The 18,739-nt window shown below is 39.7% G+C and overlaps 3 protein-coding genes across 3 annotated transcripts; 2 read left to right on the top strand and 1 right to left on the bottom strand.

The window, feature by feature from the left end:
• Nucleotides 1–859: 859 nt before the first annotated feature.
• abracl (ABRA C-terminal like) lies at nt 860–2,087 on the top strand (the record flags this gene model as incomplete). The annotated part of the gene is made up of 2 exons (XM_083898610.1): nt 860–920; nt 1,903–2,087. The coding sequence occupies 2 exons, from the start codon at nt 860–862 to the stop codon at nt 2,085–2,087; spliced, it is 246 nt and encodes an 81-aa protein (XP_083754736.1).
• A 4,330-nt stretch (nt 2,088–6,417) lies between these two features.
• On the top strand, nt 6,418–13,655 carry heca (hdc homolog, cell cycle regulator). Its single transcript, XM_083898352.1, has 5 exons — nt 6,418–6,867; nt 8,971–10,030; nt 11,290–11,456; nt 12,072–12,226; nt 13,440–13,655. Exons 1-5 carry the CDS (start codon nt 6,645–6,647, stop codon nt 13,602–13,604), a joined length of 1,770 nt encoding a protein of 589 aa, XP_083754478.1. The 5' UTR covers nt 6,418–6,644; the 3' UTR covers nt 13,605–13,655.
• Nucleotides 13,656–15,206: 1,551 nt separating this feature from the next.
• mtif3 (mitochondrial translational initiation factor 3) lies at nt 15,207–17,320 on the bottom strand (the record flags this gene model as incomplete). The annotated part of the gene is made up of 4 exons (XM_083898611.1): nt 17,285–17,320; nt 16,302–16,752; nt 16,067–16,218; nt 15,207–15,449 (listed from the first exon to the last, which is right to left on the bottom strand). Exons 2-4 carry the CDS (start codon nt 16,747–16,749, stop codon nt 15,207–15,209), a joined length of 843 nt encoding a protein of 280 aa, XP_083754737.1. The 5' UTR covers nt 16,750–16,752; nt 17,285–17,320.
• Between the last annotated feature and the right edge of the window lie 1,419 nt (nt 17,321–18,739).

Here is an 18,739-nt window from a genome sequence, read left to right on the forward strand (position 1 = left end):
ATTTTTTATCGATCTTAGCAGCAACTCCTTGGTCCAGTCTCTCAGCAGGTCTTTTGGCTAAAAGCTAAAAGCTACCGGCGAGTTCGCATTTTCGGCCAAGTGTAAATCCCTCAAACGTGCCGGAAGTCTTGTATAAACATCGCCGAATTGTGGCTGTAATCCCAGACACGTGAACGCAAAGACTCTCGCCAATAACAACGAGTTAAATCATAAGAATATATGTCTTGTGATCCTGGCACTGAGTGCTAATCCTCTATTTCCGCATTGGTTCTCCGCCCTATTCATGTTGTAGCTTGTTGCGTTCAAGTGACTGATCCGATCGTTTCTTCTTTTAAATGCACTGGTTATACTTGAGGTGTGTTAATATCTAATAAAAGTTTATGGGGTGTGAATGTGTATCGGTTTCCAGGTTATTTTTTTAAATATAAAAAAAATAATTTATTTATAGGAAAAACTCCAAATCCCAGACTCCCTTTGCAAATATCCAAACATTTGAATGACCTCACTGGGAATCCAAAGAAATTACCAAACAACTAAAAGTAAAGACATTTTCGCATGTATTAGCCTCTTTCGGAGTATTCGGCATACAGTAGATCTCTTAGTTAGACTTGCATCGGCACTTGTGAAAGAACTTCACACGAGCATGTTTGTCCGAAGTGCATATGATACCAAATGGGGAATTTTAAATCTTTGCGTAACATGTGCGTAAAAATGGATTATGTTTATGCCGATTTGAAATGTAGACCCCAATGAATGAACATATATATAACCTTTGAAAAAATAATTTCAAGTTAAATGTATTTTCTTTAGAATGTTTGTCTCATTCAATTACCTAAATGTGTTCTCTCTTCCAGCAACAATGAACGTGGATCACGAAATAAAAGTGCTGGTGGAGGAAATCCATCGACTTGGCACTGAAAGTGAGTCAGTTCTTATATATGTGTGTATATATGTATATATGTGTGTATATGTATATATATATATATATATACATATATGTATGTGTGTATATATGTGTATGTATATATATATATATGTGTGTATATATACGTATATATATATATGTGTGTATATATATATATATATATATATATGTGTGTATATATATATATATATATATATATATGTGTGTGTGTGTGTGTATATATATGTATATATGTGTGTATATATACATGTATATGTGTGTGTTTATATACATGTATACGTATATGTGTGTATGTATACCTATATATGTACATGTGTCTGTATATATCGGCGACCTTGAGTGTCTTGAAAGGTGCCTTAAATATAATGCATAATTATTATTATTATTATTATTATTATTATATACCTATATATGTATATGTGTGTTTATATATACGTATATATGTATATGTGTGTTTATATATACGTATATGTGTGAATATATATATGTGTATATATATATGAATATATGAATATATATATGTGTATATATATATGAATATATATGTGTATATGTATATATATGAATATATGTGTGTGTATATATATATATATATATATATATATATGTGTGTGTGTATATATATATATATATATATATATATATATATAAATCTATAAAATGGAAATATTGACACTGATGTCATCATTCAGTTAAGAAAGGGTCCAGTGTGTAGGAATTAGTGACACCTAATGGTGAGATTGCAGAGTGCAGCAAATGTAAATGACTCCTCTGTTCACCCCTCCCTTTCCTCGAAAACAGTGATAATCGTGACTCAAATATCACATTGTGGTGTCTCTGGCTATTCCCCACCCGTATTAACTAACCTGGTATCTCAGTGTTACAGGCGAACAGTATTTGTATTTGCTATTTCTGTAAAAAGATAACCGGGATGAATAGTAAATAACTGTAAACCACTGCTCGACGTCTCGCTTCAGATGCCGATGGTAAAACCAGCGTGACGTTTGGCACGTTGTTCCATGACGACAGATGTGCCAACATCTTTGAGGCGCTGGTGGGCACGCTGAGAGCTGCCAAGAAGAGGAGCATCGTCCACTACGAGGGCCAGTTGCTCTTGCAGGGCGTCCACGACAACGTTAGTATTGTGCTGCTCCAGCAGTGAGGCCGATACCACGACCGGACGGCCGTTAAGCATCTGTGGGTCTCAGCGAATCCCTCCAAAGTCTATTGTGTCGTGTTTTTAAGCTCGATTGCAACGACCCAATCGTATATCAGCAGACCCCAGATGAGCTTTCAGATTCCACTTGACAGTTTTGCCAAATTTTGAGCTTCATTCACATTTTCAGATGATGACAAGGAAAAGCAGAGTTTCTCTCTTCTGCCGGTGCTGCCATCTTATATCTCAACCAACGGGTCGATAATATCATTTTGATACGCTTTTAAAACTATAAACGCACAAAGTGTGAATGTCATTTTTCCTGTGTAAAAACACTGATTTTGTTTTGTTTTGTGCGTGAAACATGTCGTAACTATCGCAACAGAAATGCCTCGTTTGACATCAACAGGAGAGATGAGATTAAGACTTGTTCTTCATAGGTTTAATTGGGGGTATTTCAATCGCTGATATTTACTGAGATGAACTCGTCTTAGGGCTGAAACTCACTCATTATAGTCATAATAGATGAAAAGAGTACTTGTTTGGTCTGTGAAATGTCAGAAAATGTCGATCCAAACCTGGAAATGAATGTTTTTGTTTTGTCCACAAACCAAAGCAAAAAAAAATTGGTACAAAATTTGACAAAAACGTTATACTATACTATGTCGTCCAAAATGTGATAATTTTTTGGAAAAAAAATGTTTGGTCCAAAATTTGACAAAAACTTTGTACTATATTATGTCGTCCAAAATTTGAATTTTTTTTGATCCAAAATGTGACAATTTTTTGGGAAAAAATATTTTTGACCCAAAATTTGACAATTTTTTGGGGAAAAATGTTTTGGTCCAAAATTTGACAAAAACGTCATACATTTTTTTGTTTTCAATTTTTTTTTCACATTTTGGGGAAAACATTTTTAGTCCAAAATTTGACAATTCTTTTGAAAAAAATGTGTTGATCCAAAATTTGACAATTTTTTGGGAAAATCTTTTTTTGATCTAAAATTTGACAAAAACATCATACTATACTATGTCATCCAAAATTGAACAATTTTTTGGGAAAAAAATGTTTGGTCCAAAATTTGACAAAAACGTCATACTATACTATGTCGTCCAAAATTTGACAATTAAAAAAAAAAAAATAATAATAATAATTTTGATCCAAAATTTTACAATTTTTGGGGGAAAACATTTTTTGGTCCAAAATTTGACAAAAATCTATTTATCGTTGCAGCCCTGTTTGGTTTTAAAGCTGCACGAGCCAATTACCAATCAGAATTTTCCATATTAATCTAATGCAGTTTTAAAACGGTGTGTGGGGAAAACACTGACTGTGTCACCAAATTCCATTTCCTGTGTACAAAGAGCCATTCATTACTACCTCCTGTGGAGTTTTTTGAAAGAAAAAAAGGTTTAAAAAACAAAAAAAAGAAATACAACTTCTTTTTTTATAGAAACTACAAAGACAAAGTGCAAGTGCACCAAAAGCAGACTTTTGCACCTTTTTGTACCAACTGCAGTGTCTTAAAGAGTAGTTTTAAATCTTTTTTTATATGTGGTCATGAGGAATTCTCTCTCTCTGTGATAAACAAACTTCAAAACTTGCCTTTTTGGGAAGAAATGGTTGATAAACAAACAAAAAAAGTGCTTTTTCTTTTTTATTACACAGTGATTGGAGCCAAACAACCAAAACACATTAAATGACGACACATGATCTTCATTTTTTTTCTTTTTTTAAAAATTGAATTCCAGCTGCTCGATTGTTTCCACGCTGCCATTAATCCACTTTTCCTTTTGTGCAATATTTGTCTGCCATGTCAGGAAAAAATAGCCAAAAAAAAGAAGTAACCTTTTACTTTGAAAAACATTCCATTTTCATTCCATTCTTTTCCATGTTGTCCAGTAAATATTGGGCCTCATTATTATGGGTTTGCTTTACATGAACTGCTGTTTAAAATCTTCAGGTGTTGGTGCTTTGACTTGAATTAACTGTGTGTCGTTGCATGAATTTGGCGGAAATTGGGTCAGTGAGTTTAAAACCTAATTCTGATTGTGAATGAATCCAGTGGGTCACATGACACACACACACACTCACACGCTGCTTGCCTCACTTGTCATTTTCTGGATTAGCCTGCTGTTTCTGCTGTGTGTGTTGGGAGTTTAAGATGGGAGTTTAAAACCAACAGGATGCCTTTATAATGTTTTTTAAGTGCGTCATTACTGTTTTGTTTTGGTATGGGCAATAACACATTCCTGAGGAGTACAGAATGAAAAAATAAATTTGTAACACTTGAAACCTTCAGCCGCATTTTTGAGTCTTATTACTTTCCCTGATCCCTAAATAGAATCTGAATCACACTTTATTATTTAAGAGATGATAATCTTGGCAAGAATCTCATAATATTGGATTATTTTTACATTTCTGGCACCTTTTTAATCCTTTGCAGGAAAACTCCTCTACCCATCCTCTACTAAGAACCTTCCTAGAACTCGGAGTAATGGGTGTTGGGTTTCTTGCTCAAGGGTAGCCCGGCCTTTTTTTGACCTGGTGAGGATTCAAAACCTTCGGGTTACAAGCCCAGTTTCCTTTCCACTTAGCCATTCTTGGCGTGTTGGCTAAAGCCGAATTGGACATTAACTTCTTCTGTTTGATAATTTGATTATAAGTCACATTTAAACTGTTTTAATTTGCATCTGACAAGCAAGCAATGTTAAAATTGTCAGTTTTGTGAATGGAGTTTGGTGCACTCATCTGACTTTTGAATAATTTGTTATTTTATATTTAAAAATATCCATTATTTGATGTATTTTAATAGCACTGGCGCTACACGGGCATTTGTACACTGACCGCATTGCATTAATTTGCCGAACTGCACATGTCAGCAGTAAAAATCCACCATGTTGACTTAATATAGTAGGAGACGTGATGATTAATGCAGCCTTGAAATATCACCACCCAGCCTGGTACACTATCTGCTGTCATAACTGCTAAATAGGACAGTGATGCCTCCCCCACAAGTATGTGACACTGATCACTTCTCTTCCTCTACTGTACATCTCCAATCCCCTTTAGCTACTGGTGCTTTCAAGTACCGTGGGGAAATCCCTGATAGGACAGATTATGTAGCTCCAAACGTCTCCTGACCTCGTCGTTTCAGCAGGTGTTTATCGTTTTGATAATAAATAATTCCCTATATTTACCCAAAATAGTATTTACAAAATCATTTCTATGGGTTTTAAAGGAGAGCAGCTCTATAAACTGAAGTTGTTTATTGTCATCTAGCTAGCTAGCTAGCTAGAACTAGCTAGTTAGCGAACGTGCTTATTAGCTAACTATCATATGGAAGGAGTGTCCAATTTGCCTATTCCCCAAATCTGCATGTTTAAGATTAAATTAAATGAATGTGATGTATATCTTCTTATAATAGAAAAATCAACAAAATAGTTTTATATATTACCTTTGTACTCTAAATTATGTCATAATAATAATATACTCTTTTGATTTTAGTAGCAAATGTCTTTCTTTATTTACAAAATATAAAGATATTCCGCTTACAAATGGGTATCATTTTAAATTTTACTTCACTGAAAAGAGAGCCAACAGTTTATTGTCATCTAGCTAGCTAGCTAGAACTAGCTAATTGGCAAACGTGCTAATTAGCTAACTATCATATGGAAGGAGTGTCCAATTTGCCTATTCCTCAAATATGCATGTTTAAGATTAAATTAAATGAATATGATATATCTTCTTTGAATACAAAAAGCAACAGAATAGTTTTATGTATTACCGTTGTACTCTTAATTATGTGATAATAATATACTACACTATTTACAAAACATAAAGATATTCCGCTTACAAACACGTATCATTTTAAATTTTACTTCAGTGAAAAGAGAGCCAACAGTTTATTGTCATCTATCTCGCTAGCTAGAAATATATATATATATATATATATATATACATACATATATTGTACTCTTAATTATGTCATAATAATAATATACTATTTGGATTTTAGTATTTGTAAACGTCTTGCTTTATTTACAAAACGCTTACAAACACGTTTCATTTTAAATTTTACTAAACCGAAAAGAGAGCCAACAGTATATTGTCATCTATCTAAACTAGCTAATCACTGAACTAGAACTAGCTAATTGTCAAACTAGCTAATTATCGAAATATCTATATGAAAGGGTAAAATCCGAGCTTTGCTACAGACACTGAACGCAACGTAAGTCTTTGACAGCCAATGGCGGGGGGCGGGGTCTTGTGACGTCAGGGGGTGGAAGAAAACAGCAGAGCAGGAATCAAAACAAGAGACGGACACGCCTTCGCCCTGAAAGGTAATTTATTCGCTGTACGTGCAGCGCGGAAACCTCCCTGTCGTCCACGAGGAGACTCAAAACAATACAGAGAAACGAAGGAGAACAAATAAACTACAAAAAAAAAAAAAACCACCAGGGAACCGCTGCACTAATGGAGTCCACGGAAATGTCAGGCAGCGCTGACAGCCGCCGCCGCTGGTAGAGGTCGAAAATAACACTGACATCCGAATCCTGTACAATGCCCAACCAGAAGAACAACAAGGGAAAGAAAAGCAAACGCACCAACAGTAGCGGAGATGAGCAGGAAAATGGAGCCTGTGCTGCTGCTGCTGCTGCCGCCACTGCTACTGCAGCCGCTGCCGCTGCAACAGGAGGCGCAGCCGCGGCGGCCGTGGCGCCTTCGGCGTCGGCTTCAGCTTCAGCTTCAGCGGCTGCTGCACCGAGGACCGAGCGCACCAGCGGTAAGACACAGCGGAAACGGACAAATGTGTGGTCGTGTCAGAAGTTAGGTCGCTGGTGTTGTTGCCTTCCTGCCACAGGAAAGCTCCGTCCTGACTGTCACATACATGCACGGTGAACCCCCACCACACTCCTCTACCCGCCCACTGTGCACTTCTGCCCCACCTGGAGAGAGCACAGCACCAAACTTCTATCTAAAATGTCGGCATTTTAATGCTTCCTCGGTTATTAGCCCGAATGTAGCCCGTAGTGGCTCATCACGACTTTAGGCCTAGCATGAATGGAATGATTTATTGTCATCGTCGTTGTCAACTAGCAAGTAGCCAATCCTAATCGGTGCTAAAATCACAGTTTATGCTGTAGCTTTGTAGGCTCAGTGTTGTGTTTGCTGTCGAGGAGATTACGGGAGGGAACTACGGCTATAAAAGTTAACCTATTATTGAATTTATGGATATCCCATGCAAGCCGAATTTTAAAGTGACTAAAAATATTTCGTGGAAATGATTCAGACATGCTTAAACTGGCTCCGGTTGTCCCTGACACGCAGGCAATCGTACACTTGTGAAAGCCGTCAACGGAGTTCGGCGCAGCGAGCTCCTAGCTACTTATCAGCCACGAAAATAAGGTTCCTTGTTGTGAAATGTGGTATCTGGGTGTGTGTAATGACACATCGCAGCACGTCGTTATCTTTACATCCACGTCGATGATGGATGGCTGTTGCAGTTGAAGTGCAGGCCTCGGTTTCCCTTGATTTCCTGACGCGTCGTACCTTGTCCAGTTTGTGGTTGTGGCCCTTCTCCTGGGGTAATACTGACATCTCACCGCTTGTCCGCGCACTCAAGCTCATATTCATAATCCAGTACTGTTTTAGGCACAGTCACCTAAAACAGTTTGCTTTGTCCCATTAATATTTCAAATATAGTTTTTTTTATAGACTTTTATTTTGAAAAACCACCTCGCTCCATATCTGAAAACCCATGCTTCATGTTTTAGTAAAACAAAGCCTGTGTTAAAACAACAACTTATTTTGCTGTTAAAAATCAATAAACTGAACAATTGGTCATTTATAATTGTAAATATATATATATGTATAATTATAAAGTAACACGACTAATTAACAAATTAACTATGTTTTTTAAGAAGTGTAGCTAGAACTAGCTAATTAGCAAACGTGCTAATTAGCTAACTATCATATGGAAGGAGTGTCCAATTTGCCTATTCCCCAAATCTGCATGTTTAAGATTAAATTAAATTAAATGTATATGATGTATATCTTCTTATAATAGAAAAAGCAACAGAATAGTTTTATATATTACCTTTGTCCTCTTAATTATGTCATAAAAATAATATACTATTTTGATTTTAGTACTTGCAAATGTCTTGCTTTATTTACAAAACATAAAGATATTCCGTTTACAAACACGTATCATTTAAAATTTTACTTCACTGAAAAGAGAGGCAACAGTTTATTGTCATCTAGCTAGCTAGCTAGAACTAGCTAATTAGCTAACTATCATATGGAATCATGTGTTAAAACAACAACTTATTTTACCATTAAAATCATTAAACTGAACAATTGGTAATTTATAATTGTAAAGTAATCCAACTAATTAACTTTGTTTTTAAAGAAGTGTAGTAAACATACAGTTGATAATGTTCTGTATAATCAGTCAAATCATTTGTTAATTGACCATATTTTATGCTCAGTAATCGATGGTCACTGACACCAATAATCCCATGATTGACCTCATTCTGGATTTAGCATCATCTCAGATTAGGTCATAAACACGCGTTGCTAATAGAATATTTATTCCCTGCATATTCCCCCGATGATTACACGTCCACTGACTGCTGTGAAAACTCCCAACAGGTCATTATAATCAGATTAACACCTAGTACATGTTTACATAATGTGATTAATACTGTATGACTGGACAAAAGAGGCAACTATTATAGTAAAATACTAACTAGGGTGTTAGTTGTTAATTGACATGTGCTCGTTCCAGCTTTATAAATAGAAAAATATAGAAGTTTTTCTCCATTTTTATGACCTGGTTCCTTTTGCAAATCTGTAAAATGTTAACTAATCCCCTGTGCTCCCTCAGAGGTCCAGTGTGCGACTCCTCTCGGCTGCAGCCTGGGCCGTGCCATCGACCTGGAGAAGGACGAGTACCAGCGCGTGCTCTGCAACAACGAGCTCTGCCCGTACGGCAACTGGATGCACCTGCAGTGCTTCTACGAGTGGGAGAGCTCCATCCTCGTGCAGTTCAACTGCATCGGCCGCGCGCGCTCCTGGAACGAGAAGCAGTGCCGGCAGAACATGTGGACCAAGAAGGGCTACGACCTGGCCTTCAGGTTCTGCTCGTGCCGCTGCGGACAGGGTCACCTGAAGAAGGACACCGACTGGTATCAGGTGAAACGCATGCACGACGAGCGCAAGAAGAAGCCGTCGGAGAGGAGCGCGGGCAGGACTGGCGCATGTGGAGGCGCCGTCGGTTCTGGGGACGGGTTTTTTGAGGAGCTTAAGAAAAGTAAGCCAACTTTAGGAGGAGCAGCAGCAGGAGCAGGAGCAGCAGCAGGAGGAGGAGGTAAACAATCCCACAGAGCCTCGAGTCAGGAGTTACCTCGTAGACAATCAGTGGACCGGCAGAACTCTATAGAGAGAGGAGCAGCTGCAGGAGGAGCCTGTCCTCCAGGACTTCCTCAGAGATCTCCCTGTGACTCTCCTGGACAATCCCCTCCTACCGGTTTCTCCCTCTCGCCCACTGCTGCCTGTGGACCAGGAGGCGCAGGAGCAGGTCTGCGGGGTTCCCGTCAGCTGGGCGAGTTTCTAAAATCAGCCGTCCACATGGACCCGCAGAGGAAGCACCTCCTGATGGGAGGAGCCCTCAGCAGGAGCGGCGGCTGCCCGGTGGGAGCCGGCGCCGGAGGTCCTCACCTGGACCCCGGCTCCGTCCTTCCCCTGCCGCTGTCCCTGGCTCTGCCGCTGCACCACCGCCTCACCTCCGGCAGCATCGGTGACGGCGCTCACCCTCACCCGGTTCAGTTCCTGAGGAGGCTGGACCTCTCGGAGCTCCTCACCCACATTCCTCGACATAAGCTCAACACCTACCACGTCCGCATGGAGGACGACGCCCAGGCCGGCCAGGGGGAGGAGCTACGCAGGTCAGAGCGGCAGGAACATGTGTTTTATCATGTTTACGTGAACAAATCTGATCTAATCGGTACGGAAGAGGATTAGGGCCACACAGGAAACTAATATTTGAGTTCTGACTTTATTCTCAGAGGTCAAAATTCTGAGTTTAAAGTCAGAATTCTGAGAATAAGTAAAGTTCAGTTTAAATTCAGATGAATAAAATTTCGTTTAAATTCAGAATTCTGAGTTTAAAGTCAGAATTCTGAGAATTAAGTCAAAATTCTGAGAATTAAGTCAAAATTCTGAGTTTTAAATTCAGAATTCTGAGAATAAATAAAATTCAGTTTAAATTCAGTTAAATAAAATTTTGTTTAAATTCAGAATTCTGAGAATTAAGTCAAACTTCTGAGTTTTAAATTCAGAATTCTGAGAATTAAGTCAAAATTCTGAGTTTTAAATTCAGAAATTCTGAGTTTAAACTCTGAAAAGTCAGAATTCTGAGTTTAAAGTCAGAATTCTGAGAATAAATAAAATTCTGTTTAAATTCAGTTAAATAAAATTTAGTTTTAATTCTGAGAATAAAGTCAACATTCTGAGTTTTCAATTCAGAAATTCTGAGTTTAAACTCCAAAAAGTCAGAATTCTGAAAATAAAGTCAGAACTCCTATGTGGCCCTAATACTCTTCTGGAAATCGGCAACTGATTTTTACAATTTAAACTTTTAAACTACACTGGAAACTATAAACTATAATCGAGTGTAAATACTTAAAGTAAATGTGTCATCATTCAATATCAGATTTTGACACCTAAGGAGTAAAGGTTCACTTCCTGTAGTTAAACGTGGTTAGCTGCTACTTTTTCAGCATGTTTTGGCCTAAAACCTTCCTAAAACATCCCTGGTGCTGTTAATGGTTATTATGACGTAAAAACGAATCAGTGTGGTGATGTTTTACAGAAGAACATTATAAATGTTGTGTGCACTTGGTAATTCTTAACTATTTTTAAAGCAGCCACCTCCAGTGATATTAAAAAACTGGATGAAAACACCGTCACTGTTTTAGTTGCCTGCTCTCATGCTGCTGTTTTTACTGAGGTCTAAAATAGTTGCTGGTGACGACTCGCTCGAACACCAATGAAAACCCCTCAAACTGATTCGATGGATTTATCAAAATAGTCAGTGTGTTAACTTAGTCTTTGATTAGTAATCTAATAATCCTGAGAGACGAGATTACGATTACTAGTCTGAACGTTTGGTTTGATTCTCAGATTGAGCTCTGTTCACCCGTAGGTTCATCCTGTCGGCGCTCAGCGCGAGCCAGAGGAACGTGGTCAACTGTGCGCTGTGCCACCGCGCGCTGCCCGTGTTCGAGCAGTTCCCCCTGGTGGACGGAACGCTGTTCCTCAGCCCGTCGCGCCACGACGAGATCGAGTACGACGTCCCGTGTCACCTTCAAGGTCAGCGTTTATTATTATTTATTTTCCTCAAACTTTTGTGTCGGGCTGAATAGGAATTTAACGTTTAACTTTTAGTTAAATCGGTGAGGTTTGATTTTCAAAACTGCCTCATTTTATGTTGGGAAAAAATGGAAGATATTGTTTATTTACTGAGGAAATGTCCCGGGACTTTACGTTATATCACATTGTAGATGAACACAACTCACAAAAACAATGGTTTAAGTTCATTGAATTTTCAGCTTTTAAATGTCATATAAAAACATGTATTGTTTTGTTTTTTGAAAAAATCTGAGGTCTTTTTTGAGATTTCTTAAAAAAAATTTTTTTATATTTCATTCATTTCACCTGGTTAAGAGTCACAGAATAATAATGCATATATTACATTAGCCTACTGTATAAATAACAACAACAATAATCATTAAACAAGAAAAGCACGCCAAGAAAATCTATAAAAACACCTAGAAAAATCATTTTTTTGCACTAAATAATAGTGGATAACCATGGATAAATAAAGTGCTTTTTCTGTTTGTATCATATCCTGTTTTTCTACGTAAAATCTATCGTTATTTTCTTTAAATTCTGTCGCTGTGGTTTCCTTCTTTCTTTCTTCTACAGGCAGGTTAATGCACTTGTACGCCATCTGCGTGGACTGTCTAGAAGGCGTCCACAAGATTGTCTGCATCAAGTGCAAGTCGCGCTGGGACGGGAGCTGGCACCAGCTGGGCACCATGTACACGTACGATATACTGGCCGCCTCGCCGTGCTGCCAGGTACAGACGCTAGACACTGTGCTCAATCTGTAGAATAATGATTTAATTTGTTTGGATTAGAGGCTCAAACGAAGAACCCTGGTTTATACAGTAGAAAAAGTATTTCCACCACCAGAGGAAGCTAGCGTACCACAAGTTTTGGCATGCTAGCTTACACTAGCATAGTAAGCTAGTGTTTACTAGTTTACACTATACTATAGTGTTTCCACTATGCTAGTGTTACCTGGTATCAGGTACTTTTAAGCTACTTTTTTTACCTGTTCTGGCGAGGTTCCAAGCTAGCTGAGGCGATACTGTGCGTACTATAACGTCATAATCCTACAAACGTGCGTTAATCTCCCAACAATTGCCAGAGGAAATGTCTAAAATCTCAATATTTAACACAGGAGTCTGGTGTACCTTGTGTTAACGTACGGCACGTTTCCATGATGACTGACGGGAAAAAGACACGCGTGACGTCATGTTTACGTGCTTCGGCATCGGAGTCCATTTACCGTATACCAGTTAGCTGCGTCTGCTCCTTCGCTAGTGCACAGACAGTCGAACTGGAGCGGTCTGTTTATTAAACGAAAAGAGCAGCTCAACAAATAACCAGCGAACCTGTGTAACTGCGTATGTGTGCCTCTGTTTTTAAAGTTTAGCGTTACTTTAGAAACTCATTTTAACAAATGGGGAGTCACGTAAACATGATGTCACGCACATCTTTTTCAGGTCAGTCGTCAAGGAAACGTGTCATTTGTTAACGTGGTTACGCACGTTAGCGCATGGCGTGTTTCCACGACGGCACCGGAGTCCAGGCACCGTTTACCAGTTGGTTCCGTTAGCTGCGTTAGCTCCTTTAGCGCCATTAGCGCAGCTACAGTTGAACTGGAGTCCTCTGTTTATTAAACGAAAAGCGCAGCGCTATAAATAACCAGCTTAAAAGTTTAGCCAAAGTTTAGCGTTAATTTAGAGACTCATTTTGACAATCGGGAGTCACGTAAACGCGACGTCACGCACGCTGTTAACCGCTGTTAACCGCTGTTAATGTATTAATGTGCCCAGCAACCTGACCTCGTCCTCCCTGTGTGTGTGTGTGTGTGTGTGTGTGTGTGTGTGTGTGTGTGTGTGTGTGTGTGTGTGTGTGTGTGTGTGTGTGTGTGTGTGTGTGTGTGTGTGTGTGTGTGTGTGTGTGTGTGTGTGTGTGTGTGTGTGTGTGTGTGTGTTTCTTCAGGCTCGTCTCAACTGTAAACACTGCGGGAAGCCGGTGGTGGACGTCCGCGTGGGGATGCAGTATTTCTCCGAGTACAGCAACGTCCAGCAGTGTCCTCACTGCGGTAACCTGGACTATCACTTTGTCAAACCCTTCTCCTCCTACAAAGTCCTCGAGGCCTATTGACGAATGTGGTTCACGCGCGCTAGTTCAGGTGCTTCTGTTCTCATCGTTTGTTTGTTTTTAACACGATTTAGGAAAAGATTTTTATTTTATTTTTGGTGGGTGGGTGGGCGGGGTTTAAAGGTGGTTTTATGTTTTCAAGTTCTCACTCTTCTTTTGTTTTCTATGTATAGGGAAAAGTATGACTCTAGTTTTAAAAAGGATAAATAATTAATAAATAACAGTTCCCGGGACAGTATATAAATACAAATCTCTGCTGATTTGAAGAAAGGTGTTTAAAAAAAAGTGTCAGGTCAAGCGTTGAACACATTTATCCGTGACAAGTGAATGTATCCGTATGCCAAAATTTGCTTTCAGTTTTATTTTTTACCAAAACAAAATAAAAAATAAAAACAAAGATGAATCTTGATTAAAGCAGAGAAAGGATACGCACTGGTGTTGTTTGGTGTATGTTTTGTTTTAATCAATTCACAGTCTCTGTTGGTGAATAGTTGTCTGGAGTTTGGATGACGTCAGCGCCGCCGAGTTGACCGTGTTCCGGTTGACGTTAGAGGCTAACGTGACGCGAGCCGGGAACAATCGCGACGCTCCTTCACGGTATTTCGCTCACACAGACACACAATCGGACAAATCCGGTGCAATTCAAAAATCTAAATACAAATCAGCAAAAGCTAATTTTAGCCGAGACATGTTTGGGCTCTTTACTACTTAATTTTTGGGAAAAATACTTGTGTTATGTTGAAATGTGTTGTTGACCGCTTTATACCTCATGAACGGTCTGAAAATGACAGTATCGTAGTTTGCGATATCGCTATCGGACTAATATCAGTATCGGTAGATACTCAGGAGTTTGCCATAACGGTATCGGACACAAAAAAGTGGTGTCGTGCCGTCCCTTACTTAATGTGAAACAAATAACGCAGTAAAGTAAAACGACGCGTAAAAGTAGCTGTGGTTTGTGAGGTTGGCTCTGACTTTCCGAGTTGGAAATCCGACTTCCGACTACAACTGGAACGCGTGGTGCGAGGGTAGCTAGTACAAAAGAAAAAGAATCAGACATTAAACTAAATTAAATTTATAGTGAAAGACCAATTTGATGCCGTTTTTGCCCCAAGCAAAGGTGGACGCTAGGGCTGAACCAATTTTTGAATAAACATCTAATTGCGATTATTTTGACCGACATTGCAATTGCAATTTTTTTCCATCATTATTCTCATTTTCAGAAAGTTTTGTTTCTGAAGTTTTGTTTTTTTTGGCTTTTGGTCGCATCACATTAGCACACCACCTAAAATAGCAACTTTAACAATAGCTAAAAACACAATTTCGATAAAAAGGCGATGAACCGTTCAGCCCTAGCGGACACGCTTTACTCGACAAATCCATTCCCCGTAGTCCAGCTGAACAGCATGGGAAAGCGCACATTGTCCCAGTTGTCATCGAGCCATTTGTGTTTTTGACCGTTCACATTCAAAGCTATTTCTTCTGCAACAATTTCAGCTCCAGTTTTAAAACACGTGACGCCAGGACCCTCCAGTACGTCATACGGTAAGTGTTGCTTCATGGAGACGCTTGATAGTTGTGATAAACTGTTTTATTTCCGTCAGTTCACTGCGCTGCAGCAGGTCCCTCTTCTGTTGTGTCCGTGGTGCCGACGGGCTTTTCTTCGCTGCTCTGAGCGCCCTTCGGACTGGAGTCGCCTGGAGACGTCTTTCGTTTTTTCGCAATCTCCTTCGCCGAGGGCGGACGGAGGACGCACGCGGCCGCTTTACCCTCACGTATGACGGTCGGCGGCATCACGAATCCATACATGACCTCCATTTGTTGCACCATCTGCTCCAACGTTGCGTCCTGGGGGAGAAGAAGATTTCCCGTGTTGATATTTGAAAGAAATGTTCACTTTATAATCCTTCACGATTATTAAATTAAAATCAGGTTTAGGGCTGCAATGTTTAATCGATTATTAAGATTTTGCGATCTCTTTGCTCCACCTAACACTGAAATCATTGAAACTGAATTGTTTTGGTTTGTGGACAAAAACAAAGACTTTCAAGAACATCATTTCCATGTGATTTTTTGACATTTTATGGACCAAACAAGTACATTGATCGTTAGCTGCCGTCCTAATCAGGATATGGACTAATTTAAACATACATGTTCGGATTTCCGAACAGTACGTGGCAGTTTATCTGTGCTAAATAACAGAAAATAGCTATAAAATACTGGTCATACTAGAGCAATTGTACAAAGATCTGGTATACATACAAACACACGTGTTGTTTTTGTGTTTCTCGAGTACTCGATTGGTCCAGAAAATGTCAGAAAATGTTGATCGGTGTTCTCCAAACCTGGAAATGATGATGTTCTCAAATGTCTTGTTTTGCCCACAAACCAAACATGAATGAATGCACTAAGTTTTAATGATTTCTTTGTTAGGTTTAAAGAACTAAAAGTCTCCTCCACCTCACCAAGTTTTCTGTGGAGTCCTTGCGTCCCGCTCGCAGACTCATCCGAACGTGGTGCTTCTTCTTCAGCCAGATCTGCACCTGTTTGAGCTTGGTGGCGAGGTCGTGAGACGCGATGCCGGGGGAAAAGGCGAGCTCCTTCACCTGCACAGCAGCTGTGGACAACACAACACGACCATAACAATCTCTGTACGGCCTGAGTGCACAGCTGTGATGTACAGGACGCCACATACTGTACCTGGCTTTGCTTTCTCTTTCTCCCGCTGTTTCATCTGCTCTTCGTGGATCTGCTTGCCGCTCATCAGCTGGTAGACGGGCGGATCTTTGTCTTTATCGACAAGCACCAGCTTTAGCCCACGCTCGTCCAGTATTCTGAGCACATCTGCTCGATGCATGGTGCCCATGCTCTCTCCCGAGTCACCGATCAACTCTACTAGCCGTTCCGGGATCCTGCGGCCTATGCTGATGAGAGGGACGTCCTGCTTTTTCTTTTTCCGTGGTGCAGGAGAAAGTTCTGTGTCACCTGCTTCTGTGGAGTGTGAACACCATCTCCTGGAGAAAGCAAGGACGCTTGAACAGACGGGGGATTTGAGGAGCTGTGATGCTAGAGGCTGGGAACAAGGACGGACGGCCCATACAGCTCTCGCTGCATGGTTTAGCACCCTCCTCAAACAAACTGCAGACATAACCTGCACAAAACAAGGGGTGGACATCAAGTGAGAGGCCTTATGTGATTATATTATATTATTTTTCCTGTCTGAACCTGCTATTACATAAAAATGTAATGAATGTAAGCACAGTAACTACATTAAATCAAGTTTAATAAAAAACAAAAGCCTCATAATTCAACAGTTCAACAATTATTTTATGTTTGGCTTCCATATTAATCATACCAGCCTCCATTCACCAAAAAACGATTATTCAAATAAAAATTCACGTGTAACATAATGCCGAATTAAAAATCAGTCATCCACGATATGTGACATTTATTCGCGTGTGTAAATAATCGTTCCCTGGCTCTGTAATACATACATACATTAAAAACTGTAGGGTTTTTGAAGGGGAGTCTGGTGTTGACAGAAATGCCCGTGGACAGTAGCATTATGGGAAATGTCAGTTGAATCGCTTCTCAACACTTACGAACTTTCCATTTACACTCACGCTGTGTGTTCGTCATTAACGCTGCGCAATAGTTTTCAAAAAGCTGCGTCTTTTACTCACTGTAGGTCAACGGTGTTTATTCATGCTCTCCATTGGTCTCGTCTTCTTCCGCCATTCTTCTTACTCTGTTCAGTTTAAGGGGAGTTGGCAGCCATCTTGAATGCGCGTTACCGCCACCCACTGGACTGGAGTGTGAATCGGCAATTTCTGAGATTTGTTCCCCCCCCTCCGCTCTGCATTAATCACTAAAGACTAGTTTTGTGATAGATAGATAGATAGATAGATAGATAGATAGATAGATAGATAGATAGATAGATAGATAGATAGATAGATAGATAGATAGATAGATAGATAGATAGATAGATAGATAGATAGATAGATAGATAGATTATTTTTGAAATGCCCTGATGCACTTTGACAATGAGCTGACTTTCTTCAAAAAAACAAAAAGTATGTCGGAATGACTTGAAATTTACCATCATAATAGTCGGCATGGCCCTGAACAAGGATCTGTTGAAAATGTTTGCAAACCTCATAAGGAATAATTTTAATGAATTTTTGAAATTCAGGAAATGGCCCATTTGCCGCGATGCACTTTGACAGTGAGCTGACTTTCTTCAAAAAAACAAAAAGTATCTCGGAATGACTTGAAATTTACCATCATAATCATAAAAGGTAAAAAACACAGATCATTTAAAAGAAGTTTGAACAATAACTTCCATCACACAAAGACAACCAAGTGTAAAATTTTTCTGACGACAGCTCTTGTGCAGCCAGGAAGGACGACAATCCGGAGGAGCTTTATTTTAGCTGGTGTCCATTCTGGCATTGTAGGCATCTAACTGAGCATCAAGTTCTTCTGCTGATAGTTGCTGCTTGCTGGTGCCGCCGCCACTGCCACCACGTCCATCATGGTGTGCATCCTTGATTTTCAAATTTTTTGGAGGAATTAAAATTTCGCTGATTTATCACACGACACCAGGCAGGCAGCGGCTCATCAGCAGCGGCTGCGCTGTGTGGAGCGGGGAGGTGGGGCTGCTGACCTGGGTGAGACACTTTCACACGGTTCACCGCAGAACATGGTGTTATACTGAAACGACGAGGTGTCCATTCACCAATATGCGAGCACAAATGTATTTTGCATTAGCATGCTACTACTTTGCGGCAAGCCTGTATCTAAAGGTAAGGTAGCGAGGCTACGATTAGCATTAGCTTCGGGCTAACATAATACAAAAACTGTGCAACCTCATTAACGCAATTTTTTTTTTTTTTTCAATTAGCATTAGCGTAGCTAGATGTTGTGACTAATGAGGTGGCACAGTGTTTGTATTATGTTAGCCTTTACGTTCCTTATCATGCATTACCATCACTGAAAAATCTTCTTCAGCTCCCACTGTAGGAATACATACGTCCTACGGGCACGGCACCAGTTATAGTTAAATGAAATGATGCGCCAAACAAGCATGTCCAGTGTGTGTCCTTTGAAGTGTGATGTTGTTTGGATAAATTTGCATG

This window comes from Microchirus variegatus, assembly GCF_963457635.1.
Source record: "Microchirus variegatus genome assembly, chromosome: 12".
In the NCBI taxonomy this organism is placed as follows: Eukaryota; Metazoa; Chordata; class Actinopteri; order Pleuronectiformes; family Soleidae; genus Microchirus; species Microchirus variegatus.